This window comes from Anolis sagrei, chromosome 5 (genome assembly GCF_037176765.1).
Source record: "Anolis sagrei isolate rAnoSag1 chromosome 5, rAnoSag1.mat, whole genome shotgun sequence".
Lineage (NCBI taxonomy): Eukaryota > Metazoa > Chordata > Lepidosauria > Squamata > Dactyloidae > Anolis > Anolis sagrei.
In genome coordinates, this window is record NC_090025.1 from 179,848,577 (window position 1) to 179,868,893 (window position 20,317).

Here is a 20,317-nt window from a genome sequence, read left to right on the forward strand (position 1 = left end):
TTGCCTATTGTCTAATGTAACAGTGTTAATTCTGCTTCTGCTCTCTTTTGGCAAATTTTTGCTACAATTTCTTGACAGTCCTAATAATTCAAGGTGTACATGCACTTGAGAGTTTCCTTCATGGGAAGTACTCAAAATTTCAACTGGTTTAGAAACTGATAGCTATGAAACTGATAGTCATTAAAGCTATAGCCCTCCTAAGAGTTTTTATTAAAAGGTCTTCTTAAAAGTTATGACCAGATCAAGCAAGACGTTCTTGCTCAATTTTCATTTCAAATAGAGGGCCTTCTACTGAGTCCCTTTTAAATTTGTAGCATGTCTACAAACATGACATGAAGATGCTGAAGTCTTGCACTACATGGACATTGTATGTAAATGCTCTATAGGCAATGCTACATAATAATTTCTTCCTTATTCAGAGCATTTTACAGTTTATTATAATTCTTTCCACTTCACTGTAACATTGATCAGTATTTCTTCTGTATTATGTATGGAGGAGAATTAAATGAAGGTTGTGTTTTCTTAAGATTGTCATTGCTTTGTTGCTCATGTACATGGCCAATAATTACTATAATGGTTTATCAGTTTTGTAAGTTCAATATGAAAGTGTAATGTCAAATACCAGGTATAAAGTGCTAGCTAGAAAGTGCTAGCTTTGATACATATTATATTCAACACCATATATGGGAAGAATCCAAAAACCTGTCATGGGAAGATAGTGTTTAAAGCTTACAGTAGTATGGAACATCCATTTTCTACATAGTTTTACATTCCTCTAGCATAGTTTTACATTTGTCTAGACCAGAGACCACTTGACTAGGGACCACTTTGACCAGGAACCACTCTCCAACATTAGTACCAAAATGGTTTTTGATCAACTTTAGATTCAGTTTAGTTATTTGGGATGATTCAGAAAATTGCATTAGATAGACCACACTAGCTCTAGTTTCTAGTTTCTGATACAGAATATATGCCATCCAGGAGTCGCCATCTGCTCACCCACAGAAAACTGTATTCAATAAGCCTTGGCACTATAAGAGCGTTTTGCGAGACATGTCACTCGCATTGCAACAATGTAGTAATGGAGAGGCCACTGACCATATTTTAGTTCTTGCGGAGCACTAGTGGTCCACAGACCCCAGGTTGGGAACCACTGCTCTAGAATACTGCCTTAAGGGGCCTAAATACCCTAGAAGAACCAAGTCTTGTCTGATTATAGAATCTAAGCAGGCTCAGCCCTGGGTAGTAACTGGATGGAATAATGGACACAAATGCCAAATGCTGTTGGCTATATTTCTGAAGGAACTGACAAAACCACCACGGAATATTCCTTGCCTAAGAAGCCCTAATGAGATTTATCAGGTCACCAGAAGTTGACAAGCAACTTGAAACTACACACATAAAGCATACTGAATTTTGAACTTCTTACTCAAGCAATATTATATTACAAGAAAAAATAGTAAAGCTCTGTGAAAAGCTGAAGACGTGATTCCAGAGACTACTGGACTTTGAACCAAATTCAACCAAAGTAAAGCAGTTCTAAAAATCCTTTTTCCTCTAATGGGAAAAGGTTAGCATATCTTTACCTACCTGATTAAAAAATAAAGTCATTTAAAAATAAGTACATCTCTTAGAGGAGAATGGGAGAAGAATGTGTAGGCAAATACAGAAAAAGGTTTTCAGGCTGCTGATGGGAGTATTCGGTTTTCCGTTCTCCTTCAAATTAGAATGCTATTCAGATGGATTACTAGGAGGAAGAGAGATGTGATAATATGTGACTGTCCCCCCAGTCTAGAGTTACTCTACCTTCATCATCTCATCAGGCTGCATGTGTAGGCCAAGTCTCTCTCCTTTTTCTGAAACTTTCAGAAATGTTGTATATTAGAGTTGCATTCCAAAGAATTAAACAATCAGATATCCACAAACAACTTGCTATTTTTTATTTTAAGAACAAAAGATTTTCAAAATAGAAGCTCTGTTAAACTTGTGGGGATGCTAAGTTTCCATATCTTCTTGCAGATATTTTCAATTTTCCTCAGGGCAGTTGCTGTTATAGTTGCTATCTTCCTGCACAGAGGTGTCAATGTGGCCCTGTAGACTTGAAACTACAACTTTCATCAGCTCTAGGCAAGATAACCAAAGGTGAGGGAATGACTGAGTTGCAGACTTAGACATTTCCCAACCTCACAACTTAGGTTGCCCCAAACCCTCTCTGGTGAATCCAATTCTTTTTAGAAAAACACTCATCTAAAGCAATTGTTAAGGGCCTGGGATGATGAACCTAACCTTTGTCTTTGCTTCCTTCTCCCTAACCTATTGCTGAGAGGCATGGTTTCCTGTCGTAGTCACTGCGAATCGTACATTTGGTATCTCTACGCTTGCGTAGTACTACTACTACATAGTGCTACTACGCAAGCGCAGAGATACCAAATGTACGAATTCGCAGGTGACTACTCAGGAAACTACAGTTACAGGTAAGCAACTTATAATTTCTGCTTCACTACTGGAGGGAGGTACTGCCATCTGTGTGAAACTGGCACCCATTTCTGTGTACACTTCCTCACTCAACATGGGCTGTCCTTGTGCAGAAGCTGACTACCTTCTGCATAGACATGATGGACCTAATACAGCTTTTGTTTAAAATACTGTGGTGGAGTAGGGAGCAACATGCAATTCTTACAATGCAATCCTGCCAAACTGACTGTGATTGTATAGCAAAAAAATGCAGCCCTTGAACCAGCAGCTTTAATTTAACCAATAACAAATGGATGATCAAGTCTAGCTTCTTTCAGTGTTATGAATTGTTTGTCTCTGTGATTGTTGAGCTATTTTTTTACAAGCATCGAATGCTCCCTTCCATCTGCTCTACAGCAAGAGGAAAATTGCAAACATAACCTACAATATGCTAAAATGCACCGGTTCTATTTTTGATGGTAGTGTGCCTATAATGCAAGTAACTATTAGCATTTTATTTATCATGCAACAAGCTGCTTCACAGCAAAAGGGACATATTGTACATCCACCTGTTTTTTCTGTTAGGAAACTAGCATCCCCACGACAAGTGTCTCAGAGCTTTGAAGGAAAGTCCACAGTACTTAAATCTTACAGTCACAATCACAGCACCGAGACTGTCCAGACAAACAGAAATTACTAAAAGGAAGCTGTCTGGCTAGAACTTCCACACACAATATTTCTCAAAAGCACTGCTTTGGGGCTAGAATAATGCACTGGCGAGAAAGCTAAACCTTAGTCCTCCAAGACTGGTTAACAAGAGTTGACCAGCCTATGGTTATAACCAGGCATCTCAGAGTGACTCTGAAGCTAGGGAGTGAAACACCCAATGGACATCACCAGTCTGTAACTGAGAATAAAGACAAAAGGCAGAATATAAGTGTAGCATTAAAAAAAAGCACTTCGGAATCAGGTTAAATATTACCTGAACTGTTGGTTTTTTGTTTTGGTTTTTTGTTTGTTTGTTTGTTTGTTTGTTTTTATATCATTCCTCCATAGTGCAGTAACTTGATAGCAAAGAGGCGTGCCTATACCAAATGGGGAAAATATGCCATTGTATCTTTCATCCCACCACAAGTTTTCATTAGTGATTGGGGAGCCTTATATTCTTTTCCTACCTGGGCAATAGAGAGGAACAGCACAGCACTGTTCAATACCATGCCCAATAAGTGAATCCTTGAAAGAAAAGTCAGACATGCCTTTGAATCCAAGACATCCACTCTTGTATTGTCAAAGGCTTTCATGGCTGGAATCACTAGGTTCTTGTGGGTTTTTTTGGGCTATAGGGCCATGTTCTAGAAGCATTTCTCCTGACGTTTCGCCTGCATCTATGGCAAGCATCCTCACTACCTTTGAGGATGCTTGCCATAGATGCAGGCGAAACGTCAGGAGAAATCCTTCTAGAACATGGCCCTATAGCCCAAAAAAACCCACAAGAACCTACTTCCACTCTTGCTCAGCTCTACCTGACTACACGTATAACAATATGGCCGTTAAACCATATCTTAAAACCAAGGGCAATTATAGTCCGTCAAGACAGGATGCTTCCAGATACAAAAAATTGACACAAAATAATATTGGATCCACAAGCAAACAGAAAAGAAAACCAGGTGTCTTGCGATATATATATATATATACTGCTTCCTCTATCTTTTGATATTGTGTTCTCTCCCCCAATTTTAATTCCATCACAAAATTAGAATTAATACTACACAGTGCATACTAAGCAGAATAAAATAATCAGATAAATAGATAGGTTAAATAAATAAATAAATAAATAGGTACAGTTTTGCCTTTCACCTTGTTTACTCTTAGTGGATGATTGCCTCTTACTCAATATTAAAAGACTGTTGTCAAAACAGAGCACCAATTTCTTCCCATCATGCAAGTCTATCACCAGGGAGAAAAAAAAGCCTTTGTGGAATTAGAAATTGTTGACAGACCCTGTTATCACCGGTGAGTTAAACGTTTCAGTCAAGAAGGATCTCCTTCAATCCTTCTCTGGAGAAAATTGGATGTGTCCCATTTGCAAAAAAGTCAGCGCATGATGCAATGAAGTTGAAGCAAAGAGGTAGACATTTTCAGCATGGAGAAAGATGGCTCCTTCTTTGAAGATTGCAGGTACCTCCCTAATCCCCAAAAATGTGTCTCACAGGGGAGTTACTTTATCCTGACGGGTTGGTGAAATAAGAGTTGTTTCCACAAGCTTTGACTAAGGAAAAAGTTGGTTTAGAACAATGTCCTCTTTCGAGAGTGGGGCAGTGATGTACTCGAAGGCCTGATATATGGAAGCTACATCAGCACAGTCTCTTCCAGGTGTGATTTAGTATCAAACAGTATCAAACAAGCCAAGACCCATGTTTTCTCATGGCTCACAGAAGCACTAGGTGCAAAGTGAAGGCCGCAGAAGAAACAGGCAGACATATAAAGGAGTATATAATTTGGCCCACAATAGTAACAATGTGGCTGATTTTTTAGACAATGTAATGCTTTTAAAATTAATTGGTCCTTATAGTTTTGAGCATTTCATATTGAGCTCTTCTCCAAACATTTTACTAAAAGAATATATAAAAGGGAGCCATATGAATAGAAATGGTGCCCTTCAACTGCCCTTGGCTGAAACGGCATGGCACAGGTACAGCACCCTGAGCAATAACATGGTAAGTAGAGGCACAGATTTTTAAATGGCCAGATGGGGAACCTATGTCTGGACTGCGCCCTTTTGACTTGCAGGTAGGAAATAACATTACTGCATGTTCCTCCATGCAGCCTCCTTCCACACCAACACTGTGTATAGTAAGTTGGTTACACACCATAATCATTTGCACTTACTTTCTAGATAGGGGAAATTTTGAAGGGAAAAGCACCTGTCCAAAGAATTTCATGACTGGAATCACTGAGTTGTTGTGAGTTTTCTGGGCTGTATGGCCCTGTTCCAGAAGCATTCTCTCCTGATGTTTCACCTTCATCTATGGCAGACATCCTCACAGGTTGTGAGGTCTATTGGAAACTAGGAAAATTGGGTTTATATATTTGTGGAATGTGCAGGGCGGAAGAAAGAACGCTTGAATGTTGCAGTTGGCCACCTTGATTAGCATTTAATGGCCTAGCAGTTTAAAGGCAGTAAGAAACCAGACCTTGAAACTGCTAGGCCATTAAATGCAAATCAAGGTGGCCAATGGTAACATTCAAGAGTTCTTTCTCCCACTCTGGACATTCCACATATATATTTTTCTGCTGCCCTGGAGACTAGGATGTGGAACAATAGCTCCAAACTACAAGAAAGGAGATTCCATCTGAACATTAGGAAGAACTTCCAGACTGTGAAAGCCATTCAGCAGTGGAACTCTCTGCCCCAGAGTGTGGTGGAGGCTCCTTCTTTGGAAGCTTTTAAACAGAGGCTGGATGGCCATCTGTCGGGGGTGCTTTGAATGCAATTTTCCTGCTTCTTGGCAGGGGGTTGGACTGGATGGTGCATGAGGTCTCTTCCAACTCAATGATTCTATGATTCTATATATAATTCCCATTTTCCTAGTGACCAGGAGACCTCACAACCTCTGAGGATGCCTGCCATAGGTGCAAGGGAAACGTCAGGAGAGAATGCTTCTGGAACATGGCCATACAGCCCGGAAAACCCACAACAGCCCAACCTCCAATTAGTTGGAAGGATTTCAGTCCACAAGTTTACCAACAGTATCTGGCCCAATTCAACACCATCAGTAGTGCTCCTCTCTTTGTTCAGCATTAGCATTATGGCTGGTTCATCTCTTGCTGAATAGGCAGCAGCACAAGGTAAATATAGAAAACCTGCACCGTTTACAAATAAGAGGGCAGGTGAGTTGTAATTTTGAGTTGGTGGCCATCACGTCTCTCCCCACCATCCCAATAGGCAGTGCTGGTTGGAGGCACCTCAGCAAAGAGAGGGCAGGGAATGAGAAAAGTGACCATGGCGGAGAAATAGGAGGCATGTCATCTTCATTCTTCCTGTTGTGGATACGACCAGCTCATGAAAACAATGCAGACAATACAATTTCGAAAGTGCAATTAGGCACTCAAACTATGCTTCCTCTCTTGTGAGAGTCCTATAATCCTAAATAACAAAAAGGTAAGGGCTCTCTAGAGCCAAAGTACCGCAAGTGGTCTTTTGAGAGAATCTATAAAATAGGGATAATTGGGGGCTATAGAGGTGGTGTAGAAAGAGTACAGAGTAGTCAATGGTAATTGGGAAAAAGGACTTGGGTGAGGAATGGTAAAGTTAGCTAATTGCTGCCATCCTAAGGGTTCAGTAGATGATCTGTGAGTGCCTGGTGCATAAGTGTTATTAAAATTGTGTGCGTATATGCATACCTGATTAATTCCCTGGCAGGAGACCACTAGGTCTGCAAAAGTAGGTTATAGTAATTTCCTTTTTTTTTTTTTTAAGTTGGCATGATGAAAGGGCTCTGCAGCAGATGATGTATAGCTATGGAACAGTTAAAGGCAAAAGTAGGTCTGAAAATGCAACCGCTTGTAAAGCAAGCTGCTTCTCGATACAATGGAGGGTGCAGCTGCTGTCCGGAGTCTCTTCCCCATTAACCAAATTGATGCAGAGGTGAATGCATCTTTTGGGCCACTTTACACTAGAGCAGGCATGGGCAAACTTGGACCCTCCTTCCAGGTGTTTTGGACTTCAACTCCCACCATTCCTAACAGCTGCTTAAGCGGCTGAGGGGGGAAAGGAAGGGGCCTGAGGCTGTTAGGAATGGTGGGAGTTGAAGTCCAAAACACCCGGAGAGCCCAAATTTGCCCACGCCTGCACTAGAGCATGCTGATGCACACTGAAGGCTCTCTGTTGGAATATCCCTCAACTTTGCTCAAACATACACCATAGTTCATACACCAGCCTTGTACTACCACTACACTGCCAAACTGGCCAGTGTAGATGTGCACTTAAAATAGCCTAGGTTGGAAATGTTGATGCCCAACTGGAAACTGGGGGGAAATTGCGGCCCCAGCTACACTGATCATTCAGTGCAGTTTCAGACTGATTTTTTTGCACTGCAGGTGATTACATAGGAAATCCCAGACCATTGTGAGGCACAGGTGGTGATTACAGAAACCACAGAGCACCAATACACATTAAGGACTTCCCTTCCTGTGCTCTTGTGGGAATTTGTTGCCTGGCCACCACAGTTGGGAGCTGCTTAGCTTCAAACTCCACTAAATGGTCAGTGTAGATGGGGGCTTAGAAAGGAGAGGGGAACAGTAAGGAGGAAGTGGGCATCTCAACTAGAATGGGACGTGCCTCCATCTATGGAAACTGGTCAGGTATGGCCTTGGGCTAAATGGCATGCCTGGGGTTGAGTGAGAGGTGCTTTATTCAAAGAGAGTAAGGGTCCTGTGGCTGAGTGACGAGGACCTTGGTATAAGTGAGTAGAGGCCCTAGACCTAAGTAACTAAGGGTTAGGCCTTAGGCTCAGTGAGTAGAGGTCCTAGGGCTAAGTAGGGGTTCCTGGGGCTGAGATGGCAGGCCTTGAGTTGTTGGCCTTGGTATGTGTGGGTAGGGGTCCTGGGGCTAAGTGACAGGGGCCTTGGTATAAGTGAATAGAAGCCCTAGAGCTGAGTGACTGAGGGGTGGGTCTTAGGCTCAGTGAGTAGAGGTCCTAGGGCTAAATAGGGGCTCCTGGGGCTGAGAGAGGGAGAGGCTTTGAGTGGTGAGCCTTGGTCTGAGTTAGTGGGGGTCCTGGGGCTGAGTGACTGAGGGGTGGGCCTTAGGCTCAGTGAGTAGAGGTTCTAGGGCTAAGTATGGGTTCCTGGGGCTGGAGGGGGGCTTTGAGTGGTGGGCCTTGGTCTGAGTTAGTGGGGGTCCTGGGGCTGAGTGACAGAGGGGTGGCCCTTAGGCTCAGTGAGTAGAGGTCCAAGGGCTAAGTAGGGTTGCTGGGGCTGAGGGGGGAAGCTTGAGTGGTGGGCCTTGGTCTGAGTGAGTGGGGGTCCTGGGGCTAAGCAACAGGAGCCTTGGTATAAGTGAGTAGAAGCCCTAGAGCCGAGTTACTGAAGGGTAGGTCTTAGGCTCAGTGAGTAGAGGTCCTAGGGCTGAGGGAGGGGGTGTTTTGAGTGGTGGGCCTTGGTCTGAATGACTGGGGGTCCAGGGGCTGAGTGGGGGGTGGTCTAAGTGAGTAGAGGCCTTAGGGCTCAGAAGATGTCCTGGGGCTGAGTAGGTTTTGGTCTGAGTGAGTGGGGGTCCTAGGGTTGAGTGGTCTAAGTAGAGACCTTAGGGCTGAGAAGATGTCCTGGGGCCGAGTGGGCCTTGGTCTGAGTGGGTGGGGGACCTGGGGCTGGCCTTGGTCTAAGTGAGCAGAGGCCCTAGGGCTGAGAGGGCGTCCTGGGGTCCTTGGTGTGAGCGGGCTCAGCTCTGGGCGCTGACGGCCAGGGTGTTGACGTATCCGTGGGGACCCACGTCGTTCTCGGAGAGTCCGCGGCTGAGCTGCCCTCCGGCGGGGGCGGCGTGGGGTGTCCCCCCGGGGGTGCCCTTTCCGCGGCGTCGGCGTAGGCGGTGCCGTCGGAGGAGGAGGCATGCGCTCTCGAGGCCCTCGAGGCCCCGGCATCCGAGGAAGAAGAGGTTCTTGAGCATGAAGACGGAGAGGGGCTGCTGGTGCCGGAGGAGGAGGAGGGCGCGGAGGGCGAGGAGCGGCGCGTCGAGGAGGCCGGCGGGCAGGAGCCAGTGCAGCGCCAGGCGGGCCGGGCCGGGCCGGCGGGGGGCGCCCAGCTCGTAGAGCCACAGCACGGGCGAGGCCAGGCAGGCGAAGTACACGCCCAGGAGCAGGTAGCGCAGCGGAGGGGGCAGCGCGGGGCCGGACCGGGGCGGAGAGGAGGAGGACGACGACGGGGAGGCCGAGGAGGCGGAGGGCGGCGCCGGCGGGAAGAGCAGGAGCTGCTCCAGGAGGGAGAAGCTGTCCAGCAGGTCCAGGCAGGTGCCCAGGAAGGCGGCGGCGGCGCGGTGCTGGGGCGGCGGGTGGGGCGGGAGCAGGAGCTGACCCCCGGAGAAGAAAGAGGAGGAGGAGGAGGTTGCAGCGCCCTCTCCCTCCTCCTCCTCCTCCTCCTCCTCCTGCTCGGCCTCCTCCGCTTCCCCGGCCCCGATGGCCCGGAGGAGGCAGTAGAGCAGCGGGGCGGAGAGGGCCAAGGTGAGGCGGAATCCCGTGGCGCCGAGCGGGAGGCGCAGCTCCACCAACTCCAGGATGGAGGTGCCCAGGATCAGCGCCGCTTTGGGGGTGAAGGCGATGGCGTAGATCAGCCAAGCCAGGTGTGCGTAGGCGAAGTCCCCGCCCGCCTTGCCCCGAGCTGGAGGGGCCGCCTTGCCACCTGAGGACGAGGAAGCCCCAACCCCGCGCCCACCACCGTGAGGAGGGGGGCCCAGCAAAGGATGCAAAGCGGGAGGCGGTGGGAATTGTCCTCCTCCAGTTCCTCCTCCAGTTCCTCCAGTTCCTCCAGCTCCAGCTCCTCCTCGGCGACGGGCTCGGCTATTCCGGCAGAAGAAGATGCCCCACCCGACAGCCAGCACCAAATCCGTAGCGATCCAGCTGCACCAATACAAATCCGTGACTGCAATCAGGTAGAGGTCCAGCAAGGCGCCTTGGCCTAGCAGCAGCACCAAGGACAGCGCCTGGAAGCCCCACCGGGAGCCTCGGTTGCCACTCCTGCTGTCGTTGCCCCCTCCGGGCCCCGAGGGGGGCTCCCCGGCTGTCATGGAGGAAGAGGAGGAGGAGGAGGAGGAAGAAGAAGAAGGGATGTTGGAGCCCGGCGAGGGGGCGGCGAGGGGCGGGAGCGGCTCCTGCAGCGGCACCAAAGGCTTGGCCTCCTCCTCTTCTTCCTCCTCCTCCTCCTCTTCCTCGCTGCTGCTGCGTGGGCTGCTCCTCCTTGTCCCCGTGGAGCTGGACACCGAGCCCCGCCGCCCCCTCCGAGAGCCGCCGCTGGAGCTGGAGCTGAGGCCGAGGATGAGGCAGCCTTCTCGCTTTCCTCCTCCGCCCAAGAAGAGGGGCTGCAGGTCGGTGGCGGGGGGCGGAGGAGGCGGAGGAGCCTGGAAGGAGCCCGAGGAGGAGGAGGAGGAAGAGGAGACCGGGGGGCGCTGGCTGGGGAGCACGCGGTGCATGGTCGCCTCCCCCGCCGCCGTCGCCACCGCCGGACGCCGAGCAGCCGCCTCCCGAAAGCGATGGAGAAGAGGGAGGGAGGGAAGGAGGGAGGGATACAGGGAGAGAGCGGAGACCCGGCCTGGATCGCCCCCTTTTCCCCTCCCCATCCCTTTCCTCCCTCCCTCCCTCCCTCCCTCCCTCGGAAGCTTAAGAAACCCGGAGCGGATCTGGCAGCAGCGCGGGAAGGAAGGGATCCAGGCATAGAGACACTGGGACAATTTGGTCCCTCCAGGTGTTTTGGACTTCAACTCCCATCATTCCTAACAGCCTCAGGCCCTTTCCTTTTCCCCCTCAGCCGCTTAAGCGGCTGAGGGGGAAAAGGAAGGGGCCTGAGGCTGTTAGGAATGGTGGGAGTTGAAGTCCAAAATATCTAGAAGGAGGGACGAAGTTGGCCTATGCAACATCATTCCCTAGGGCAGAGCTTTCCAAACGTTTGATGTTGGGGAGTCACTTTTGAGACATGCCCCCTTTCTCTATTTTACTAGCAAACCAAAGGTTGAACCAGACATGGGCAAACTTTCTAACTTGGGGGCCTGCATACTAGCACCCCCTGCTAGGAGGACTCTTGGATGCCTGGTGATGGATGGATGGAAGGGAGGGAGGGAGGGTGAAAAGGAAGGAAGGAAGAACATGAGGAAGAACTTCCTGACTGTGAGAGCCGTTCAGCAGTGGAACTCTCTGCCCCAGAGTGTGGTGGAGGCTCCTTCTTTGGAAACTTTTAAACGGGGGGTGGATGGCCATCTGTCAGGGGTGATTTGAATGCCACATTCCTGCTTCTTGGCAGGGGGTTGGACTGGATGGCCCATGAGGTCTCTTCCAACTCTTTGATTCTATGATTCTATGATTCTATGATGTATGCAAGCAAGGAAGGGAGGGAGGGTAGAGAGAAGGAAGGAAGAAAGGGAGCAAGAGAAGAATGGAAGGAAGTAAGTGAAGGATAAAAGAAAGACAGAAGGAATGGAAGACAGAAGGGAAGGAAGGAAGGAAGAGAGGAGGAAAGAGGAAGAACCAAAGGGTGGAAGGGAAGGATGGAAAGAGGGAGGGGAGGAAGAAGGTAGGAAAGACAAAAGGTAGGGAAGGAGGGAAGGATGGAAGCAGAAAGAGGGAAAGAGGGAGGGAGGGAAGAGGGAAGAAAAGAAAAGGGAAGGAAGGAAGGATGGATGGATGGAAGCAAGCAAGGAAGGGAGGGAGGGAGGAAGGGAAAAGAGAAGGAAGGAAGAAAGGGAGCCAGAGAAGTATGGAAGGAAGTGAAGGATAAAGGAAAGGGAGAAGGAAGGAATGAAAGAAGGGAAGGGAAGAAGGAAGGAAGGAAGAAGGAGAGAAGGAGGAAAGAGGGAAGGACCAAAGGGTGGAAGGGAAGGATGGAAAGAGGGAGGGGAGGAGGAAGGTAGGAAAGACAAAAGGTAGGGAAGGAGGGAAGGATGGAAGCAGAAAGAGGGAAAGAGGGAGGGAGGGAAGAAAAGAAAAGAAAAGAAAAGAAAAGGGAAGGAAGGAAGGAAGGATGGATGGAAGCAAGCAAGCGAGGGAGGGAGGGAAAAGAGAAGGAAGGAAGGAAGGAAGGAAGGAAGGAAGGAAGGAAGGAAGGGAGCCAGAGAAGGATGGAAGGAAGTGAAGGATAAAGGAAAGGGAGAAGGAAGGAATGAAAGAAGGGAAGAGAAGAAGAAGGAAGGAAGGGAGGGAGGGAGGGAGGGAGGGAGGGAGGGAGAAGGAGGACAGAGGGAAGAACCAAAGGGTGGAAGGGAAGGATGGAAAGAGAAAGAGGGAGGGGAGGAGAAAGATAGGAAAGACAAAAGGTAGGGAAGGAGGGAAGGATGGGAACAGAAAGAGGGAAAGAGGGAGGGAAGAGGGAAAAAAAGAAAAGAAAAGAAAAGGGAAGGAAGGATGGATGGAAGCAAGCAAGAAAGGGAGGGAGGGAAAAGAGAAGGAAGGAAGAAAGGGAGCCAGAGAAGGATGGAAGGAAGTGAAGGATAAAGGAAAGGGAGAAGGAAGGAATTAAAGAAGGGAAGGGAAGGGAAGAAGGAAGGAAGGAAGAAGGAAGGAAGGGCAGGAGAAAGGAGGGAAAGAGAAAGAAGGAGGGAAGGAGGAAGGAAAGAGAGAAGGAAGGAAGGATAGGATGGTGAGAGAGAGGAGGGCCTGAAAAAAGAGCCCAAGGGGCTGCATCCGGCCCCCAGGCCTGGGTTTGCCCATACCTGGAATAAACAAACTCCTTATAAGATTTTCCTACAATACACACATATAGGTGTCATATAACCTTTACTGTGTAAACGAGGCTTGAAAATTTATACTTATTATATACTACAGTTGATTCCCTGTATAGTTTCCTCTATAGCCGCTCCATGTGCAAATTATAGTGTTATAAGGAGGATAGGGCTAGATGAACTTTGGGGGTCTCTCCCAGTGGAATCTCCTTCTCAGGAGAGTTTTTGAACTGATGTTGAATGGCTATCTGTTAGGAAGGCTTGATTGTATCTTCCTGTCTGGTTGAAGAGGGGTGGACTAGATGCCCGCTGGGGATCTCTCCCAATGGAGTCTCTTTCTCTGGAGGTTTTTAAACAGAGTGCTTTGATGGTTATGTGTGTGGCATTTTTCATGTGACACACTAGTGTATTCCAACACACAGTTTGGAAAGCTCTGCCGGAGTGGTTGCTCATTCTCCCTGGAAATTGTGAACCAATTCCATGAGACAGGTTCGAATTCCGCCTCAGCCATTGATATGCAGGGGATAACCTTGAGTAAGTCTCATTCTCTCAGCTTCAGAGGAAGGCAAGGGCCATCTCTCTCTCTCTCACCCAGCTTCACTTTAGGGTCGACTTGAAGTCCCACAACTCAGACAACTTCTCCCCTTCCAGCCACATTCTTCAATTAAATCAGGAGGCATAACAGATTAAAAGGTCATTTTTATATCTGGAAGTGCCGCTCGTCCTTTGCTTATTTCTCTGCTGAAGCTGTATTTTTATCTCATCCCATTATTATAAAAAGGTCAGACACAGGGATTCTATGCATAGTATAAAAAGAACAGCTCACTGCAAAATGCCAGCTATGAAACAGCCGAGGAACTGGCTTCTGAAAAAAAGATGAGGAAGCATAGCACATCATTAAAAACCTAATTTAAACAAGGCTTAAATACGGTGCATTTAAGAATAAATTAATATGAGGCCTAGCAGAAATCCTTCTGCAAACAGTTTTAACGCTGTGTTGATGTAGGTTATTCAGGCTGTATGGCCATGTTCTAGAGGCATTCTCTCCTGACATTTCGCCTGCATCTGTGGCAAGCCTCCTCAGAGGTTGTGAGGTCTGTTGGAAGTAGGAAAATTGGGTTTATATATCTGTGGAATGACCAGGATGGAACAAAGAACTCTTTTAATGCTAGTGGGGCAGGAGGGTACCAAACATAATTTAAGATGAGTTTGGCTGAAGTTGCATATTCTATCATAGTTATATCCCAGCTTTTGTGCATGATGGAATTCAAAGTGGAGTATTTATTTGTCACCTATATCCCACCTTTCGTCTGAAGACTTACAAATGTTAGGGAATGTAAAAATCAATTGGTGTGTGTGTCAACTGTAAATTAAGAAGCATGAAGCTGATTGGTTGGGCCACACCCAGGGAGCTAGCTGAGCCTGGGAGTTTTGGTTACTGTTACATTTTCACAGTTGAGCTGTGCAGGTGCTTGCAGAAGCAGAGAGAGACAGTTTTGAGTGTCTCTTGCTTCAGGAGCTGCTGGAAGAAGACTTTCCACATGGACAAAGAAAGACCATTTTAAAATCTCTATCTAAAAGGACATTATGTGAGTTAATGCAACTGATCACATGATTGTATATATCTTGTTTTGCATTATGAAGAATAAACTTCTTGTTCTTTATTTATCAACTGCATGGCATATTTTCTTTCTCTGGCAAGACAGAGTGTGGGCTGATAAAATGTGAACTATGTGTGATTTACATTACGCCACAACAAAGACTCAAGGCTGCTGCTTCCTTAATTGAGTCCATCCACCTGAAAGGCAGTATTCCTCTTTTCCTACTGCCTTTTAATAAACGTTTTTGGGTTTTTTGGTTTTTTTGGTGATTCATGATATGACCAAAGTACGACAATCTCAGTTTAGTTATCCTCGCTTCTGGGGAGAAGCCCAGGCTTAATTTGCTCCAGGATCCATTTGTTGGTGTTTTTGGTATCCACAGAACTCTTCATCACCACATTTCAACTTAGTTGACTTTCTTTCTGTCATGTGTTTTTCACTGCCCAGCTTTCCTAACTAAACATAGAAATTGAAATTTTGATGACATGAACATTCCTGACATGGATGTTTAATGTTATTCTCAGTTTATCTGTTCAGCCGTGGAACTCTCTGCCCTGGAGTGTGGTGGAGGCTCCTTCTTTGGAGGCTTTTAAACAGAGACTGGATGGCCATTTGTCAGAGGTGTTTTGCGTGTGATTTTCCTGCTTCTTGGTGGGGATTGGACTGGATGGTCCACGAGGTCTCCTCCAACTCTATAATTCTATGACTTTTCAACGGTCCTCATTATTACCCCCAACTCTCAATAGCTGCACTTGTACCTTGCTAGACATAAGTTGAATGTATGCCTTCAAGTCTCCAGTCAACTTATGGTGACCCCATAAATTTAATAGTTTTGGTGGCGCCTATTCAACAACCACTTGTTTTATAAGATCAGGTGGGACTTGCTGCCTTGAGGCTTGTTATGCCTAGCTATCTGTCCCTGGCCACACTTTGCTGTGGCCTCAGTCTGGTACCTTCCTTCTCTATCACTTTCCTTCCTTATCCCCCCTTTTCCTGTCCCTTTTTCTTTCCCTTCTCTTTCCCATGGACACATGCTTGGCTCTTAAAGCCAGTATGTCCAGCTCTTTCCCTCATGCAGGAGGGTCCAGGGTCAGGAGAGTTGTTTCAATGCATGCGCTGTATCATCATTTAGGTTTTTGGAGGTTTTAAGTCTCTTCCACTATGTTTTTCCTTGTTTTTATGAGTGATGGTCACTCATTGGTCCATTAGGTGTCTTCTGGCCAAATTTCGTGTCATTTTGCCCAGTGGTTTTTGTGTTATGTTAATCCCACAAATGAACATTACATTTTTTTTATTTACATACACTCCCACTTGACTTTTCCATATAGTAGTGTTTTCAATATGGGGGATATTGGACCCCCTGGTGGTGCAGTAGGTTAAACCCTTGTGCCAACAGGACTGAAGACTGACAGGTCGCAAGTTTGAATCCAGGGAGAGTGTGGATGAGCTCCCTCTGTCAGCTCAGGCTCCCCATGCGGGGACATGAGAGAAACCTCCCACAAGGATGGTAAAACATCAAAACATCCAGTGTCCTCTGGGCAACGTCCTTGCAGACGGCCAATTCTCTCACACCAGAAGTGACTTGCAGTTTCTCAAGTCGCTCCTGACACACACAAAAATAATATGGGGAATGCACTAGAACAGTGATGGGCGACCTTTTGAGCTTGGTGTGTCAAAATTTGCCAAAAACCTGAGCATAACTTGGGTGGGGTGTCAACTTCGAGAAAAAAAACATAATTTTGCAATTATTTATAGTCTAAATAAGAAAAATGTATATTCTATGCTGGGTTATGGAGTGAACAATGCTCTAACGTGCAGATGTTAAATTTGTAGAGCCTTTTTACAAATTTAAGGATGGAATTAGATTGGCTCTTATAAGGTGTACTTCTCTATATGCGGCCGCATGTGGCCGCGTGTCATCAAAAATAGCCATGTGTGTCAGTGCTGACACGCGTCATAGGTTCACCATCATGGCACTAGAAGATGTAGCTCTAGACCTGCAGTTTGGAGTGACTCAGAGTCACAGCAGCTGATGGATGTGATTAAGTATTTTAACTCTTTTGAGTCCTGATGTGAGCTCTTTAGGATTAGAGCAAGTTGACAGGACCCAAATTAAATGATAGTGAAATGAGGACATGACTCTCCAATAAGAATTCTTCCACCAAATGAATTTTTATTTAAGCCCTCTAATTTCTTACCTTGCAGAGAGTGGGGCATTGAAAACGATTTGCACCTAGGATTCTTACATTTGCTGTCTTTGCATTTCCATTTTTTACTTTGTCTGCCCCTTCGATTTGGATGCCTAAACTGTATTTCTAAATGTGTAAATTAATGCAATGCTAGAAATCTGGGGACTGAAGGAGAATCTGGGGGAGAGCAGAATTATTTATTAGCAGGGGCATTGTTCTCTGGGTTGTTGTAGGTTTTTCGGGTGTATGGCTATGTTCTAGAAGCATTCTCTCCTGACATTTTGCCTGCGTCTGTGGCAAGCATCCCCAGAGGTTGTAACCTCACAACCTCTGAGGATGCTTGCCACAGATGCAGGTGAAACATCAGGAGAGAATGCTTCTAGAACATGGCCATACAGCCCGAAAAACCTACAACAACCCAGTGATTCCGGCCATGAAAGCCTTAAAGCAATGGTTCTCAACCTGTGGGTCCCCAGGTGTTTTGGCCTACAACTCCCAGAAATCCCAGCCAGTTTACCAGCTGTTAGGATTTCTGGGAGTTGAAGGCCAAAACATCTGGGCACCCACAGGTTGAGAACCACTGCCTTAAAGAATACAGTATTGTTCTCTGTTTGCTTTCTCCCACAGCCACATCTATCACTATTTATTCCAGCATATACTGGAATTATTTTATTGGGTTGTTGTAGGTTTTTTCGGGCTATATGGCCATGGTCTAGAGGCATTCTCTCCTGATGTTTCACCTGCATCTATGGCAAGCATCCTCAGAGGTAGTGAGGTCTGTTGGAACTAGGAAAAAGGATTTATATATCTGTGGAATGACCAGGGTGGGACAAAGGACTCTTGTCTGCTGGAGCTAGGTGTGAATGTTTCAACTGACCACCTTGATTAGCATATAATGGCCTGACAGTGCCTAGAGCAAACTTGTGTTGAGAGGTGATTAGATGACCTTGTTTGTTTCCTCTCTGTTGCTGTGCTGTTGTAATTTTAGAGGTTTTTTTTAATACTGATAGCCAGATTTTGTTCATTTTCATGATTTCCCCCTTTCTTTTGAAATTGTCTACATGCTTGTGGATTTCAGTGGCTTCTCTGTGTAGTCTGACATGGTGGTTGTGAGAGTGGTCCAGCATTTCTGTGTTCTCAAATAAAATGCTGTGACCAGGTTGGTTCATCAGGTGCTCTGCTATGGCTGAATTATTTTATTGTTGGTATTTGCACCTTCAAGGTAAATCTGGAATGTGGAGGAAAGAAAATCAAAATTCATGATGCTGGCAAGATGCAAGAGAGCAACCCAGATTTAAAATGAGCTGGACGTAACTTTAGCTATCTTAACCATTCTTAAAGAAGTTGAAGACCAAGCCTTACTTTGTTTTTAAAGCCAGTAAGTAAAGCCTGCCAGGATTTTCTTTTTAAAATGAATCCGAAGAGTCTGGGGTACAGGGATGCTTAAAATAAAACATAGGAGTGAAAGCCTTAATTATGTCTTGCATGAGCTGTCAAGAGCGAGCAGCTGCAGAAGAGGAAGACAAAGGGAGGATCAGTCAATTTTATGTATATTTTTTAAGAGAGAGAGAAATTGCTGTTAGAGTGGGGGAGGAAAGATGACATGCTCAAAATGGTAAGCAGCTCAGAAAGCCTGAATTAATCTGCCAAGATGCTGAGAATGAGGAATAATTTTAATTCAGATTATTCTTTTTCACCTCAGTGGCTGTAATGCATATTACTCTGATCTCCCACTTGCTAGCCTCTTATTTTCTATTTTACATGGATCATTTGACCTCATTTGAAAGTCTTGCCTCTTTCGGCTTCCCTCTACTACCCTCTTTCTTCAAAATGCAATGAACACAAGGCTAAGTCTTGACCAATTCAGATCATTCATCAGTCACGATGACTGTAATCAACACAGATTGACAGAAGCTCCTCTGGGTTTTAGAAAGGAGCGATTCCTAGCCCTATCCAGAGTTACCAGCCACAGAACATGGGATTTTTCTGTCAGTTACAGGACTTTCTCATGAGAAAAGTGACCTTTGAAATGTTGCCTAGTTACTCGCATACTCCAGTCCATTTACTGTTTTTGTCTCTGCAGCAGCTTTCCCCAATATAGGTCAGTGATTCTCAGCCTGTGGGTCTCCAGGTGTTTTGGCCTACAACTCGCAGAAATCCCAGCCAGTTTACCAGCTGTTAGGATTTCTGGGAGTTGAAGGTGAAAACCTCTGGGCACCCACAGGTTGAGAACCACTGCTATAGATATCTTGACTACAAATCCCATCATCTTTGACCAAGGGCTGATAGAAATGGTGGTCCAAATCATCTGGATGCTCTTTTCTTTGTCCTAAACCTTTTTTCTAATATTAATTTCACAATATTTCTTTCTACCACTGAATTCACCGCAGCACTCCCCCAACCTCTGCTTTCTCTTTGTCCAAAGAGCATTTATATTTTTGCAAAAGTGGTCATAAGGCTGAACAGGGCTTAGGGTTACAGTCTGTGCTTGATGGGGTTACCCTCCCCATGAAGGTGCAGGGAGTGATCCTGGACTCATCGCTGAGCCTGGAACCCAAGGTCTTGGCGGTGGCTGGCTGGGAGAGCTTTTGCACAGTTAAAGCTTGTGTGCCAGCTGTGCCCATACCTTGGGAAGTCAGACTTGGCCATGGTGGTCCATGCTCTGGCTACATCTCGTTTAGAATCATAGAATCACGGAATCAAAGAGTTGGAAGAGACCTCATGGGCCATCCAGTCCAACCCCCTGCCAAGAAGCAGGAAAATTGCATTCAAATCACGCCTGACAGATGGCCATCCAGCCTCTGTTTAAAAGCTTCCAAAGAAGGAGCCTCCACCACACTCCGGGGCAGAGAGTTCCACTGCTGAACGGCTCTCACAGTCAGGAAGTTCTTCCTAATGTTCAGATGGAATCTCCTTTCTTGTAGTTTGAAGCCATTGTTCCTTGTCCTAATCTCCATGGAAGCAGTAAACAAGCTTGCTCCCTCCTCCCTGTGGCTTCCTCTCACATATTTATACATGGCTATCATATCTCCTCTCAGCCTTCTCTTCTTTAGGCTAAACATGCCCAGCTCCTTAAACCGTTCCTCATAGGGCTTGTTCTCCAGACCCTTGATCATTTTAGTCGCCCTCCTCTGGACACATTCCAGCTTGTCAATATCTCTCTTGAATTGTGGTGCCCAGAATTGGACACAATATTCCAGGTGTGGTCTAACCAAAGCAGAACAGAGGGGTAGCATTACTTCCCTGGATCTAGACACTATGCTCCTATTGATTTGCAGTTTAGACTACTGCAACGCTCTCTATGTGGGGTTGCCTATAAAGACTGCCCAGAAGCTGCAATTAGTCCAACGCTCCGCAAGCAGGCTACTAACGGGAGCGGGGTACAGGGAGTGCACAACTCCCTTGTTGCGCCAGCTCCACTGACTGCCAATTAGCTTCTGAGCACAATTCAGAGTGCTGATCTTAACCTGTAAGACTCTATATGGTTCTGGCCCAGTTTACCCATCTGAACGTATTCTCCCCTATGAACCATCAAGGGTGTTAAGATTGTCTGGAGAGGCCCTGCTCTCAGTCCTGCCACCCTCACAGTCGCGTCTGGTGGGAACGAGAGACAGGGCCTTTTCTGTGGTGGCCCCCCGGCTATGGAATTCCCG

At 46.5% G+C, this 20,317-nt stretch overlaps 1 protein-coding gene across 1 annotated transcript; it reads right to left on the bottom strand.

The window, feature by feature from the left end:
- Window positions 1–8,795: 8,795 nt before the first annotated feature.
- On the bottom strand, window positions 8,796–10,799 carry TMEM121B (transmembrane protein 121B). The gene has a single exon (XM_060776690.2). The coding sequence runs from the start codon at window positions 10,781–10,783 to the stop codon at window positions 8,897–8,899; it is 1,887 nt and encodes a 628-aa protein (XP_060632673.2). The 5' UTR covers window positions 10,784–10,799; the 3' UTR covers window positions 8,796–8,896.
- Between the last annotated feature and the right edge of the window lie 9,518 nt (window positions 10,800–20,317).